Source organism: Indicator indicator, chromosome 12 (genome assembly GCF_027791375.1).
Source record: "Indicator indicator isolate 239-I01 chromosome 12, UM_Iind_1.1, whole genome shotgun sequence".
Taxonomy (NCBI): domain Eukaryota; kingdom Metazoa; phylum Chordata; class Aves; order Piciformes; family Indicatoridae; genus Indicator; species Indicator indicator.
In genome coordinates this window covers 3,604,509-3,620,512 of record NC_072021.1, presented here as the reverse complement: position 1 = coordinate 3,620,512, position 16,004 = coordinate 3,604,509, and the positions used below count along the sequence as shown (strand labels likewise).

At 47.0% G+C, this 16,004-nt stretch overlaps 1 protein-coding gene across 1 annotated transcript in view; it reads left to right on the top strand.

Annotated features, from left to right (window-relative positions):
* Positions 1 to 16,004, top strand: part of LAPTM4B (lysosomal protein transmembrane 4 beta) — a 53,808-nt gene that overhangs the window by 11,145 nt on the left and 26,659 nt on the right. Inside the window, exon 2 of the mRNA XM_054385506.1 lies at positions 11,303 to 11,414. Coding sequence (XP_054241481.1) covers positions 11,303 to 11,414 — 112 coding nt within the window. The remainder of the gene's footprint in view (positions 1 to 11,302; positions 11,415 to 16,004) is intronic.

Here is a 16,004-nt window from a genome sequence, read left to right as displayed (position 1 = left end):
AGATGCTCAAGTCCCCTAAGCATCCTCCTGGCTCTCCCTTGGACTCTCTCCAGCAGGTCTCTGTCTCTCTTGAGCTGGGGAGCTCCAAACTGGACACAGGATTGCAGGGGTTTGGAAAGTCTCCACAGAAGGAGACTCCACAACCTCTCTGGGCAGCCTGCTCCAGGGCTCTGTCACCCTCACTGTAAAGAAGTTTCTCCTCATGTTGAAGAACCTGAACACCTGGATGCATTTTAGACATGATAGAGCAGAGACTCTGATCAGGAGCATGAACAAAATGCATCTTGCCTGAAGGACCTTCTCAACAGCTACATTCTGCCTGTAACTCATCTAGAGAGAGAGCTCTGACTAGCATAACAGTTACTGGCTTCAGGAATGGCTTCTGGAGAATTCCTTGAAGAACTCCTCCTCACCAGGCACCAACCCAGGTTGGTTTCTGCAGTTCAGGACCTTATCCCACCTCCCTTCTCCAATTCATGCTTCAGACCCTCTTCAGTTAGATTACAAGATGAAGTACCACATGAATTTAAATCACACAGTAAATAAGGCAGCTTGCAAAGAGCCTCATCACTCACCTGTAGGTGACAGATCAGGAAGGTTTTGTGCACAGAGGATGGATTCCTTGGTATACCACAGCCCAGGTTACCTCTGCTTTCTGTTCTGAGTACAAAGAGCCAGGTTTGTGCTTGCTGTGTTGCAGAGAGGAGGAGTCATCCACAGACTCTGCCACATATCCCTGGGTTTATTCATGGTTTTTGTTTTAAAAAAAAAAAACCTTTTGACAAGTCATTGGAGGGATAAAAATTTCTTGTAAGCATTTTTTTTGGGCAGTCCATGCATTCACTGTCACACAACAGAAGGATTTCTGGGGGTGTCTTTAAGCTCTCATCCCCTTAGATGCCCAATTTTTCCTTAATATCCCCAAAAAGCACACTAGGGGTTTTTCACAGAGCACAGGAATCAAGGCAATGGCAGTAAACAGCTTGCATCACTTGTCCAGCATCATGCATGAGCCAGCAATGGGCACTGGCAGCCCACAAGGCCAATGGCAGCCTGGGCTGCATCTAAAGCAGAGTGGCCAGCAGATGGTTCTGCTCTTCTGCTATGCTCTGGAGAGACCTCACCAGCAGTGCTGTGTCCAGCTCTGGAGCCCTCCACACAGCAAGGACATGGAGCTGATGGAGCAGGTCCAGAGGAGGGCCACAAATATGATCAGGGGGTTGGAGCAGCTCTGCTATGAGGACAGGCTGAGGGAGCTGGGGGTGTTCAGCCTGGAGAAGAGAAGGCTCCAAGGAGACCTAATAGCAACCTGCCAGTACCTGAAGGGGGCTACAAGAAGGCTGCAGAGGGACTGTTTGCAAAGGGCTGCAGGGACAGGATGAGGGACAATGGCTTCAAACTAGAGCAGAGCAGATTTAGATTGGATGTGAGGAACAAGTTCTGCCCCATGAGGGTGGTGGAACACTGGAACAGGTTGCCCAGGGAGGTGGTGGGGCTCCATCCCTGGAGATATTCAAAGTGAGGCTGGACAGGGCTGTGAGCAACCTGATCTAGTTGAGGATGTCCCTGCTGCCTGCAGAGGAGTTGGACTGGATGGGATTTGGAGGTCCCTTCCAACCCAAAGCATTCTGTGACTCTATAATGACACAGCTGTCTCTTCTTATCATGACAGTTATCAATTAATAAATTGCAAACTTCTGTAAAATGGTGTGTTTCTTTTTTTGTTTTTTTCTTAGCAAGGCCTTCAGTTGGATAAAAAATCCACTGGGATTACATGGAATAGTTGTGAGAAAACAGATAGCTGATTGTAAGATGAGCAACCTTTACAGGAATGCTTGTTCAAGGGAAGAAACCCACTAAGAGTCCAGCATGCTGGGCAGCAGGGCCAGGGAGGGGATTCTCCCCCTCTGCTCCACTCTGGGGAGACCACACCTGGAGCTCTGTGTCCAGTTCTGGAGCCCCTGGTACAGGAAAGATCTGGAGGTGCTGGAAGGTGTCCAGAGAAGGGCCATGAGGATGAGCAGAGGGCTGGAGCTGCTCTGCTCTGGAGACAGACTGAGAGAGTTGGGGTTGTTCAGTCTGGAGAAGAGAAGGCTCTGAGGAGACCTTCTTGTGGCCTTCCAGTATCTGAAGGGGGCTCCAAGAAAGCTGGGGAGGGACTTTTGAGGGTGTCAGGGAGTGATAGGACTGGGGGGGATGGAGCAAAACTAGAAATGGGGAGATTCAGATTGGATGTTAGGAAGAAGTTTTTCCCCATGAGAGTGGTGAGACACTGGCACAGGTTGCCCAGGGAGGTGGTGGAAGCCTCATCCCTGGAGGTTTTTGCAGCCAGGCTGGATGTGGCTGTGAGCAACCTGCTGTAGTGTGAGGTGTCCCTGCCCATGGCAGGGGGGTTGGAACTGGCTGATCCTTGAGGTCCCTTCCAACCCTGACAATTCTGTGATTCTATGCTGTGATTACATTCAGTTTCGATACCCAAGCCACGAATGTCTTTATAGGAAGGAGAGGAGGTATTGCATTAATGAAGTGAAATCTGTTTAGAAGTCCTGTTGAAGGTTAATGTGCATCTCCTAGTGAGGCAGAGGGGAACACATTGAGCTGGGTAAACTGCTGGTTGATTAGAGTGACGTCAGTGGAAATGCAATTAGTCTTATGTATTCCTGGACATATGGAACGGATGCTGCGAACCAGCCAGGAATTCATTTCCTTGATTGCTTTCTTTTTTGTCTCTGCTTTTATCAGGAGGCTGATGCTTTCACTCTCAAACTCTGCAAGTTAAAGTGGCTGAGCTCTGAAAATGTCCATGGGGTTTTCTCTGTTCTTCTGCACCTGGGTTGGAGGTTTAAAGCCCCAAATCTCCGAACAGCAGAGTAGGTAGCAGAAAGAAACCATGCTCCCTGCTGCAGGTGCAAGAGCATGATCTTCTGGTTGATCTGAGGCAGTGACTCTGGCAGGAAGGCATCCCTGAAGAAATGATTGAACTTGAGCTCACTACATTGTTACTGGACCTCCTGTGGCCCTCCTCTTTTGGATGTCTGCAGTCAGTTCTGCCTACCCTCATCCCAGTTCTCTGCCTACCCTCATCCCAGTCAGTTCTGCCTACCCTCATCCCAGTCCTCTGCCTACCCTCATCCCAGTCAGTTCTGCCTACCCTCATCCCAGTTCTCTGCCTACCCTCATCCCAGTCAGTTCTGCCTACCCTCATCCCAGTCTTCTTCCTACCCTCATCCCAGTCCTTTGCCTACCCTCATCCCAGTCCTCTGCCTATCTTCATCCCAGTCCTCTGCCTACCCTCATCCCAGTCCTCTGCCTACCCTTATCTTAATCCACTGCCTACCCTGATCCTAGTCCTCTGCCTTTGAAGAGTACTGTTTGTCATTTCCTTGCTGGCTCGTGCTGAGCAAGCTCTTGTTCTGTCAGGAGGTAGATTAAGCTGCTTAAAACAGACAGGCCAACTGCTTTTGGCAGAAGCAGAAGTTTGTGGGAGGTTTTCACCTTGTGGAGGTGCATTTCCCTTCCATGAGAGAGCTGCACTCGGGTTGGATGCATGTGGTGATGTTGTTTACTATTTCAGTCATTATCTGTGCTGCGCCATCCTTTGTGGTGTGCCTGCCTCTTCCTTGCATAACTAAATCCCTGCCTCGGGTGGCAGAGTGATAGAAGGATGCAGTTTGGTGCTGACAGCCCTGGTCCCTTGCATGGCTTCTGTGGATATTGCTTGTGGTGACTACCTAGGAATAGCTGAGCCAAGGTTTGGTATGTTTTGGAGGTTTTTATCTCATCAAGTGGGCATGTGTGGCTGCTCTCAGAAGTTTGGGCACAGTCCTCCCACCAGTGCAGTGACAAGTCCAGAGAGGGTAGAGGTGAGTCTGAGCACAGACAGCCTTGTGGGCTGCCCTGGGCAAGCCAGCCCAGGAACTCAGTTCCAGCTGCACTGACTGACACATCCCCTGCCACGAGTCCACACTGAGCTTCAGGCCCATGGGGGCTGCCACAGCTCGCATCAAACAACAACAATTCATCAGGTCTGCCCTCAGCCTTTCACAGGCCCCTGCAAGGCTGACAAATCCATTTTTGGAAGCAAAGGCCAAAGGCAGAAAGCAAACAAATCCCAAGAGCCCAGTCAAACACCTCTGTTTCTGACAAGGTTTTTGTGTGCACTGAGTCTTTGCCAGCTCTCTGCAGCATCCTGAACCAAGCTGTGCTTTGGCAGCAGCTCTGAGTTGGTCTGCCAGGGTGGCACCTTGAATGTGGGCATGTGAATGGATTTCCCCAGGGCTGAGGAGAAGACCTCAGCAATCAGTTGCAGGACTTTGCTCAGGGTACAGCTTCCACTTTCTTTAAGTAGAATATAAAAGCAACAGAGAGCCCAGTGCTCAATTTGCATACAAATATCCTATTTCCTTAAACCTTAAGCATATACCAAATTAAACTCTGTCTCTAGGGAGGAAGAAACCTCTGGTGTGCATCCTGCAGAGTCTGTCAGATTATTAATTTATTTTTTTTTAAACTAAATTTAGTCATTACCATATTTCATTAATAAGAGAGCTCTTGTGGTTTGGGTTTTATGACTTTAAAAGGCTGGCAGTAGGCAGCAGTTTGAGTCATTTGTATAGAAGAGTGCTGATAAATTATGCTGGACTTCCTATATCAATTTAATCAACAGAGCCTTTGGAGTTCAATGCTTGGCATCATTGTAGTAATCAAAGCTGGAATTACCTAGAAAATCTGATTAAAAATATTTTATGCAGCTTTCTATTCTATGCTATGCTTTCTACAACATGCACTCTGGATCACACCAGCCTGAGCCTTCTTGGATCATTCTTTGACTTTTCATCAGAAGTACCATGGAAAAATTAAGCAATGAGAATTGTGGGCTCTACCCTCTCTTCTCCAGATCAAAGAACAGAAAACCTTCATTGCCCCTTCTGACTGGACTAATGCTCTCCCTATTCCAGCATAGTCTTTAAGGTAGCAGCCAGAAACATACTCTTGAGAATCAGAATCACAGAATCATTCAGGATCCTCAGGAACACCAAGTCCAACCATTAACCCTGCTCCACAAGGCTCACCCCTGAACCACATCCCCAAGCACCACATCCAAACCACCTTTAAACACATCCAGGCTTGGGGACTCCACCACCTCCCTGGGCAACACATTCCAATCCCTGACCACTCTTGATGGGAAAAAAATTTTCCTGCTGCCCAGTCTAAGCCTGCCCTGGTGCAGCTTGAGTCCATTCCCTCTTGTTCTGTCACTAATCCCCTGTGAGAAGAGACCAGCACCAACCTCTCCACAAGGTCCTTTCAGGGAGTTGTAGACAGCAATGAGGTCTCCCCTCAGCCTCCTCTCTTTCACACTAACCATCCCCAGCTCCTTCAGTCTCTCCTCATCAGATTTCTTCTCCAGGCCCTTCCCAGCTTCCTTGCCCTCCTCTGCCCTGGCTCCAGCACCTCCACATCTCTCTTGGATTGAGCTGCCCCAAACTGGACACAACACTCCAGGTGTGACCTCCCCAGAGCTGAGTGCCAGAGGACAATCCCCTCCCTGCTCCTGCTGGACACAGCATTGCTGATCCCAGCCAGGATGCCTTTGGCTTTCTTGGCCACCTGGGCACACTGCTGGCTCCTCTTCAGCCACTTGGCCATCAGCACCCCCAGGTCCCTTTCTGCCAGGCACTTTCCAGCCACACTGCCCCAAGCCTGGAGCATTGCTTGGGGTTGTTGTGCCCCAAGGGCAGGCCCTGGCACTTGGCCTTGTTGAAGCTCATCCTGGTAACATTGGTTGTGGGTCCAATCTCTCCAAGCCCCTCTGCAGAGCCTCCCTGCCCTGGTGCAGGTCAACACTCCTCCTAACCTGATGCCATCTGTGACTTACTGCTGACACACTCTGTGTCTTCTTCAAGGTCATCAACCACACAGGGAAGTAAGGCAAACCAACTTGTGCAGCAGGGACAATGTTTTCTTCTGCCCTTATTAGTTTCATGTTGGGCAATAACCTGAAGCTGGAAGGTTTATATTTTGGGTTTAAGATGCTTTGTAATGGGACTAAGCACTTGAGTTTCCTGAACAAACAGCTCATAATTTTTGGTATTCCTTCAACCTTTTGGCTTCACTTATGGTGCCAGGTAATGAGTTTCAGTGCTGAAAGTGGAGAAGGAGTCCCTTTTCATCCAACTTTCTTTCTGCTTCCCTCCAGACTGGGTGAAAAGATAACAAAGTGTGGCTAGGTTTCCTTCCTGGAACTATTCCTTGAGTTCATAGAATCATAGAATTGTCAGGGTTGGAAGGGACCTCAAGGATCATCCAGTTCCAACCCCCCTGCCATGGGCAGGGACACCTCACACTAGAGGTGTGCATCACTAACACCTCTGCAGCCTGTCCCCCAGCACTGCAGAGCTGAAACATTTTCATTAGCATGGTGCAGAAGGGTTTGCTTAGCAGAAAAAAAAAGAGGTATCCACCCTGCCAGCCAGGGCCCTCTTGCTTCTCCTCTCCCAGGAGCTCAAACCACTGACTGAGGTGTGCTCAGATGTAGCCCCTGGGTCCTGTGTGCCTTGAGGAGGAAGACTGAGTCATTGCCAGGAGAGCTGTTAAGAACCTTGGGCACATAGAGAGGACACTTGGTTCCTTCTCATGTTTTTTGCCTGCTCTCCACAGCACTCAGACAGCTGTAAAACCTCTAGTGCTAAAATTGCCTCTTTGTTTTCTCCTTAATAAGAAATAAAATTAAATAAAATTACCTTGCCTAACAGAAAGAGAGAGAGAGCAAGGAGAAAAATCTGCCTGTATGAGGCTCTAAATCATAAATCTTAACTCACCATGAATGCTAAACCAGGAGTTTAGAAAAGGAGCCCCAGCTGTGGCAAATCTACCCTGAACTACTGAGTTAAACCCTGAACTAGTGTTGTTTTTTCCCCCTTTTGTAGGCTTCTTGTGTCCTCTAGATGCAAAAGAGCACTCCTGATGTTATTGATATTTTCAATTCTAAGAGAAAAAAAGCAAGAAAGATGCAGAGAACAAAGCCAGTGGGAAGGCAAAGGTAGAGGGGGGAGAATCAAGGAGGTTGAATTAGCTGAACTATGCATTTTCTTCCCCTTGACTCTGCTCTGCTGAGACCTCACCTCCAATCCTGCCTCCAGGTCTGGTGTCCCCAGCAGGAACAGGACACAGAGCTGCTGGAGTGAGTCCAGAGGAGGCCACAAGGATGATCCAAGGGTTGGAGCAGCTCTGCTGTGAGGAGAGGCTGTGGGAGCTGGGGGTGTTCAGCCTGGAGAAGAGAAGACTCCAGGGGAAACTCAGAGCTGCCTTGCAATAGCTGAAGGGATCCTGCAGGAAGGCTGCAGAGGGACTTTTCCTGAGGGTGTCTAGAGACAGGACAAGGGGGAATGGTTTGAAGCTGAGGGAGAACAGAGTGAGACTGGAGCTGAGGAAGAAATTCTTCATTGTGAGGGTGGTGAGACTCTGGAACAGGCTGCCCAGGGAGGTTGTGGCTGCCTCCTCCCTGGGGGTGTTCAAGGCCAGGCTGGGTGAGACCTTGAGCAGCTGAGTCTAGCTGAGAGGTGTCCCTGGGCATGGCAGGGAGTTTGGAGGAGATGATCTCTGAGCTCCCTTCCAACCTCAGCCATTCTATGATTCTATGAAAAACTGGGGTTCCTCAGTGAGGAGATGGGGAAGGGGGATGCTCTCAGTCTTCTATGTGCAAGACGGCAAGGAAAAGAAGGAGGCAACAGACTTTTCTCCTCATATACTGGGAGCTAAGTGAAATAACAGATTTAAATGACAGCAAAAGGAAGTGTAGGTTAGGCAGCTTCTGAACAATAAGAACAGTTGGCTAGCAGAAGAGATTGACTGGAGGGGGTCAGAGTGCTCCAACACTGCATTTTTTTTTTCATAAAACAGTTAAACGGCTTTGTGTTGGGAATGCTGAAGTCATAGACAGGCTGGTCTTGGCTTTGAAGGCAGGTCTGATGATTGTTCAGGTTCAAAGCTACCTTCTAAAAACCCTACTGTGTATAACTTTATATTGCAATCCACAATCCAATTCACAGAACCACAGAATATTAGGGGTTGGAAGGGACCTCCAGAGATCATCCAGTCCTACCCTCCTGCCAGGGCAGGTCACACAGGAACACATGCAGGTAGGATTTTGAAAGACTCCAGAGAAGGAGACTCCACAACCTCCCTGGGCAGCCTGCTCCAGGGCTCTGTCACCCTCACAATAAACACGTTTCTCCTCATGCTGAGGTGGACCTTCCACTGTTCTACCCATTGTGCCTTGTGCTATCCCTGGGCAGCACCAAAAAGAGACCATCACACCTTCATCCTGACCCCCACCCCTCAGCTATTGATAGACATTGATCAGATCCCTCTCAGCCTTCTCTTCTCCACACTAAACAGCCCCAGGGCTCTCAGTCTCTCTTCCCAGGGGAGATGCTCAAGTCCCCTAAGCATCCTCCTGGCTCTCCCTTGGACTCTCTCCAGCAGGTCTCTGTCTCTCTTGAGCTGGGGAGCCCCAAACTGGACACAGGATTGCAGCTGTGGTCTCAGCAGGGCAGAGCAGAGGGGCAGCAGAACCTCCCCAGCCCTGCTGGCCACACTTTTCTTGCTGCACCCCAGGATCCCATTGGCTCTCTTGGCCACCAGGGCACATTGCTGTCCCATGCAGAACTTGCTGTCCACCAGCACTCCAAGGTCTTTCTCCATGGAGCTGCTCTCCAGCAGGGCAGCTCCTAACCTGTCCTGGTGCCTGCTGTTGTTCCTCCCCAGCTGCAGGACCCTGCACTTGTCCTTACTGAACTTGATGAGGTTTGCCTGCCCCCAGCTCTCAGCCTGTGCAGCTCTGGTTGGATGTCAGCACAGCCTGATAGGTGTCAGCCACCCCCAGTTTGCTCTCATTGGTGAACTTGCTTTCTTTATACTCCTTGGTGGAAGGCTGGAGGGCATATGTCAGTAATAAAGATGTTACTTAAGAGAAGTACTCAAAACAACACAGCAGAAACTATGACCCTACATTGTGCTGCTGTTTTAAAGGCATATAAGTTTCATCTTCATCCCTCCTTGGTGTTCCTGTATGACCTGATCTAGATTCTGTGGTCCTGCTCTGGCAGGGGGATTGGACTTGATGATCTCAGGAGGTCCCTTCCAACCCCTAATATCAGATCCTGTGAACAGCAGCATGAGAGAAGCTGCATGCAGGCATGAGGGACAAAGGCAACATGTGCTGAGGCTGGGGCTGGCACCCTCAGCCACTGCTGCTGCTTCCATCTGTGCTGGGAGAAAGAGCCAGCAGCTTTGGTGGGATGTGAGGCAGCTCTGCTGGAGGAGAGGTGCAGGATTTAAGATGCAAGGAAGCAACCTCCTGTCCATCAGAGAGAGCAATCTGGTGCTTAGAGACTATGCAATGCACTAAGGTAGGAGTGAGTGAGCTGCCAGCTTCTGCACATCATTTGTTCCACACATCAGCACTGAACTGTGGTGACCCCTGGAGATAAGATGCAGGAGAGAAGGTGTCAGGAACCACAGCAGGTGATGAGAAAAGGAGTACTGCTATCATTTCATGCCCTTCACAGAGGTGCAGCTGCATGGTCTCTGTCCCAGCTTATCCGGGATTAATAAATACCATAATAATGATAAATATAATTAGAATGCTAATAAGGCTAATGCTAATAATAATAATAGCCCTGTGGAGAAGGACCTAGGAGTGCTGGTGAACAACAAGTTCTGCATGGGACAGCAATGTGCCCTGGTGGCCAAGAGAGCCAATGGGGTCCTGGGGTGCATTCAGAGGAGTGTGTCCAGCAGAGCCAGGGAGGTTCTCCTCCTCCTCTACTCTGCCCTGCTGAGACCTCACCTGGAATATTGCATCCAGTTCTGGGCTCCCCAGTTCAAGAGGGACAGGGATCTGCTGGAGAGAGTCCAAGGGAGGGCTGCAAGGATGCTGAAGGGACTGGAGCACTGCCTGGGGAGGAGAGGCTGAGAGCCCTGGGGGTGTTTAGTGTGGAGAGGAGAAGACTGAGAGGGGATCTGATCAATGTCTATCAATAGCTGAGGGCTGGGGGTCAAGAGGGAAGGGACAGGGACAGGCTCTGCTCAGTTGCACCCTGGGATAGGACAAGGAGCAATGGATGGAAACTCCAGCACAGGAGGTTCCACTTCAATATGAGGAGGAACTTCTTTACTGTAAGGGTGACAGAGCCCTGGAACAGGCTGCCCAGAGAGGTTGTGGAGTCTCCTGTGGAGACTTTCAAGACCCATCTGGATGTGTTCCTGTGTGACCTGCTCTGGATTCTCTGGTCCTGCTCTGGCAGGGGGGTTGGCCTGGATGATCTCTGGAGATCCCTTCCAACCCCTAACACTCTGTGATTCTGTGATGTTCTGTGATATTCTGTTCCCAGCTTTCTTCTCCTCATTTTCCTGTTTATTAGTTGCTCTCCTAGTGCTGCAGAGTAACCTTTTAACCAGGCTGTGTTATTCCCTGCTGAGCAATCCTCTCTTCTGCAGTCATCCCTCTTCACTTCCAAATGACCCTCTTCACTTCCAAGTGATAGTGTTTTGTTCAGATTTGTTCCAACACACCACTCTTGGCTCCCCCTGCATTCCTCTCCTAGCTGATACTTGACAGTCCACTTGTACTGAATCACTTTTTACCACGTTCTGCTGTTTATTCCACTTGCTGCATTTCATAGCCAAAGCCTCAGTGCATGTGGAAGTGTCTCTGCACCACAGGAAGAGCACATCAGGCACTGGGCTGAGACTGCCTCCCACTCCCATCCCCCCAAGTCCTCCTGATTTAGCAACTCCTGTGAATCACCTCATCACTTGTGGCCTCTTGAAATTCCACCTCTTCCAGCAAACCAGCTCCTCTTTGATCATCTGTCAGATGCCCAGTTCCAGTTCTGCCATGCTGATAATCCTTGACTACGTCACTGGTTTGTAACACTCTCCAAATGATTGCTTTTAATTGATTTTAGCTTTCTGCAGCAGAACAAACTGCAGTGGGTGTGCTAAAACATTTTAGGAACCTAGAAAGAGCAGTGGGAATGCTTCTGGTGGTGTGGGAGAATCTCAGAACAAAAAGGGGTGCTGCAAGTTTTGTTGCCTTTTCCTGCAGCCACTGGGAGAAGAAATTGGTCCTGTTTACACACAGTCAGAGAGATTAACTGCAGTGTTAGTTGCATACTACAGTTGTAGAGTTGGAGAATAGCCTCTGCCAGAGGCTGTGCTAAGCACATGCTGCCCAGAGGTCTTTTGATGTATTGCTCTCACAGCCTGACCCTTTTCCCTTTTTCCTTTCCTGCAGATTATCAATTCAGTGGTTCTGATGATTCTGCTGAGCGCCCTGACTGACCCTGACCAGTACCACCTAACCAGTGCTGAATTAGGGGGGGAATTCGAGTTTATGGATGATGCCAGTAAGTACAAACTGCCTGAAGACTAGCACTCATTGCTCTAGCATTTCTCTCACTGACCCTTCATTCCATTCCCTTTACTGCTCCCCCTTTGGTATCTTACAGATGCACTTTTACTGTGCAAGGTGTATCCATGGCACAGGGCAAACTGGTTACCCAGCAGCAATCCTGTCTGCTGTCTGTCAGGACTGCATTTCCTCTGCTGCATCATGGCTGGGCAGGGCCAGAGCAAACCCTTCCCATGGAGATGTTATCCCTGAGAATGAGGTTGAAGCCCTGGTAGGATTTTGCAAGACACAAGGAGATACAGAGTCCCTGTGCCTCCTTAGCACCATGTCCTGTGGTGCCTGCATGTGCACAAGAACCCAAACTGCTCTTGATGTAGCTGGCTCAATGTGTTCATCCGTGTTCAGAGGCTTACAGCCCCAGGGCTCTCAGCCTCTCCTCCCCAGGCAGTGCTCCAGTCCCTTCAGCATCCTTGGAGCCCTCCCTTGGACCCTCTCCAGCAGATCCCTGTCCCTCTTGAACTGGGGAGCCCAGAACTGGATGCAATATTCCAGGGCAGAGTAGAGGAGGAGGAGAACCTCCCTGGATCTGCTGAACACACTCCTCTGAATGCACCCCAGGCTCCCATTAGCCTTATTAGCATTCTAATTATATTTATCATTATTATGGTATTTATTAATCCCGGATAAGCTGGGACAGAGACCATGCAGCTGCACCTCTGTGAAGGGCATGAAATGATAGCAGTACTCCTTTTCTCATCACCTGCTGTGGTTCCTGACACCTTCTCTCCTGCATCTTATCTCCAGGGGTCACCACAGTTCAGTGCTGATGTGTGGAACAAATGATGTGCAGAAGCTGGCAGCTCACTCACTCCTACCTTAGTGCATTGCATAGTCTCTAAGCACCAGATTGCTCTCTCTGATGGACAGGAGGTTGCTTCCTTGCATCTTAAATCCTGCACCTCTCCTCCAGCAGAGCTGCCTCACATCCCACCAAAGCTGCTGGCTCTTTCTCCCAGCACAGATGGAAGCAGCAGCAGTGGCTGAGGGTGCCAGCCCCAGCCTCAGCACATGTTGCCTTTGTCCCTCATGCCTGCATGCAGCTTCTCTCATGCTGCTGTTCACAGGATCTGATATTAGGGGTTGGAAGGGACCTCCTGAGATCATCAAGTCCAATCCCCCTGCCAGAGCAGGACCACAGAATCTAGATCAGGTCATACAGGAACACATCCAGACAGGGCTGGAAAGACTCCAGAGAAGGAGACTCCCCAGCCTTTCTGGGCAGCCTGTTCCAGTGCTCTAGGACCCTCCCAGTAGAGAAGTTCTTTTTCTCATGTTGAGGTGGAACCTCCTGTGCTGCAGTTTCCATCCATTGCCCCTTGTCCTATCCCAGGGCACAACTGAGCAGAGCCTGTCCCTTGTCCCTTCGTTCCTGACCTCCAGCCCTCGTTGTACATGGCATGATCTGCACGAATCAGTTGCATTGGGTTGGAAGGGACCCTCCAAGGTCTTCTTGTCCAACTCCCCACTGCAGTCAGCAGTTGTACATAGTGATAACAGAGGGCTGCTTCCTTCTCCCACAAAAGGGCTCTTCTCACAGCAGATCTTCCAATACACTTTCAAGGAAGCATGGTCCAGGACATTTATATCTCCTGCAAAAACCTCCTGTCCTTTGCAAATGTTCCTTTTGTCCATGATTGTTTAAATTTTTGTCCATGGCTGTTTCAAATGTGTCCAGAGAAGGGCCAGGAGGATGATCAGAGGGCTGGAGCTGCCCTGCTATGGAGACAGCCTGAGAGAGTTGGGGTTGTGCAGTCTGGTGAGGAGAAGGCTCTGAGGAGACCTTCTTGTGGCCTTCCAGTATCTGAAGGGGGCCCCAAGAAAGCTGGGGAGGGACTTTTGAGGGTGTCAGGGAGTGATAGGACTGGGGGGAATGGAGCAAAACTAGAAATGGATAGATTCAGATTGGATGTTAGGAAGTTTTTCCCCATGAGGGTGGTGAGACACTGGCACAGATTGCCCAGGGAGGTGGTGGAAGCCTCATGCCTGGAGGTTTTTGCAGCCAGGCTGGATGTGGCTGTGAGCAACCTGCTGTAGTGTGAGGTGTCCCTGCCCATGGCAGGGGGGTTGGAACTGGATGAGCCTTGAGGTCCCTTCCAACCCTGACAATTCTGTGAAGTTATTTGGTGACGTTTAGTTTGTTGAGCTGCTTTAACCATTTAATTCATCCCTAGAAAAGTTTTCCCTCCATCTAATTTTGATTAACATGTCTTCTTTTTTGTCTTTTTTTTTTCTTTCTTTCTATTTTTTTGTTTTAATTTCTGCTCACAAGATTGTTGCATTCAACATTTTTCCCACAGCAATCTGAGACGAGGGTCTCCTGCTTGAGTCTTGCTGCTCAGAATTGCAGCAAAAGGCTTCTAGGACTTTCCTCACTCATCCTGAAATCAACAGAAGTAACAGAAGGAAAAGAAATAGCCCCAGAGAGGAGGAAAATAATTGCACCCCATGGTGTATTAGAGCTGCTGGCTTAAGGGGTGCTTATTTCAGTAACAGCTGTGCCTTGAGGGTTCTGTGCTTTTAATTACTAATAAGGGACAGTTGCTATTTTCTTGTTCAAATCAAACCACCTACGACTTCCCACTCCCATTAAAAAAAAAAACAAACATCTTTTTATGTAACTGGATTGAAGAAAGTAAGGCCCATAGCAAGTACAGATGGGCTCCTAGCTGGCTCTGACATATTCAAACTGACTGCCTTGTCCTAATTCTCAGAGATTAACCTTGGTAATGACTGTCTGTCGGCGTGGACTTAGAGAGCTGACATCAGAGGCCTGTCAGTGCCCAAGGCTTTGAAGGAGTAATTCTGTTTTGTAATGCAGTAGCTGCCAGATCAAGTACGTTGGGGGGATTGCCATCTCCACTTCAAACACTGGAGTTTTTCATCTTTCATTTTATTTTCTCTGAATTGGGTTCATATTTTATTTTATTTTATTTTATTTTATTTTATTTTATTTTATTTTATTTTATTTTATTTTATTTTATTTTACTTTTTATTACTTTATTTTATTTTATAATTTTATAATTTTATTTTATTTTATTATGTTATTATTTTATTTTAATATTTTATTTTATTATAGTTTTTATTTTATTAGTTTATTATATTTTTATTTTATTTTTATTTATTTTTATTTATTATTTTTATTTATTATTTTTTATTTATTATTGTAATTTAATATTTTCCTTTATTTCATTTTATTATTTAATTTAGTTTTTGTTTTATTTCCTTTTATTATTTTTTATTTTATCTCATTTTATTTAATTTCATTTTATTTTATGATTTTATTGTAATTTAATATATTATTTCATTTCATTTCATTATTTAATTTAGTTTTTATTTTATTTCCTTTGATTATTTTACTTTATTTTATTTTATTTTATTTTATAATTTTATCTGGTTTTGTTTAATTTCATTTAATTATTTTGTTATTTTATTGCAATTTAATGGTTTTTTATTTTATTATCTTATTTATTTTTATTTTATTTGAATTAATTTTATTATTTAATTTTATTTTTTTTATTTTATTTTATTTTTATTTCATTTTATTTCATTGCATTTTATTAATTTGTTTTATTTTATTATTTTATTTCATTTTAATATTTAATTTTATTTCATTTTCTTATTTTATTTCTTTTAAATATTTTATTTTATTATTTTAATATTTTAATTTTATTTCACCTCATTTTATTATTTTTTATTTCATTTTAATTAATTTAATTTAAATTTTTATTTTATTATTTTATTTCATTTTAATATTTTTTTTTTTTTTTTTTCATTTCATTTCATTTCATTTTATTATTTTATATTTTTTATTGAGGCTTCTGAAGCGAACCCTGAAAGAGTGAAGAGGATGGGTCGTGGGCCAAGGGTCCTCATTTCTGTGGGGCAAAAGGGAGCATTTCACAGGCAGTTAAATAAGGACTGTACATCTGAATTGACGTCTCCTTTTATTCTTTGGCTCCCTCTGGTTTAATGCCTCACTGAGTAAAGGCAGCTGAATAATGCTCATAGAGTTTACTGGAAATAGCTGGCATGAGATCAGGGTTTTTATCTTTTTTTTTTCCCTTTAAGTATGACTATATTTGCTCAAGTCTGAGGAAATGTTCGCTTCTGAGCTAAAACATCAGACAAACTTCCACAAAGATGATCCAAGGGCTGGAGCACCTCTGCTATGAGGAGAGGCTGAGGGAGCTGGGGGTGTTCAGCATGGAGAACAGAAGACTCCAGGGGAAACTCAGAGCTGCCTTCCAATAGCTGAAGGGATCCTACAGGAAGGCTGCAGAGGGACTTTTCCTGAGGGTGTCTAGAGACAGGACAAGGGGGAATGGTTTGAAGCTGAGGCAGAGCAGGGTTAGACTGGAGCTGAGGAAGAAGTTCTTCATTGTGAGGGTGGTGAGAATCTGGAACAGGCTGCCCAGGGAGGCTGTGGCTGCCTCCTCCCTGGGGGTGTTCAAGGCCAGGCTGGATGAGACCTTGAGCAGCTGAGTCTAGTTGAGAGGTGTCCCTGCCCATGGCAGGGAGGTTGGAG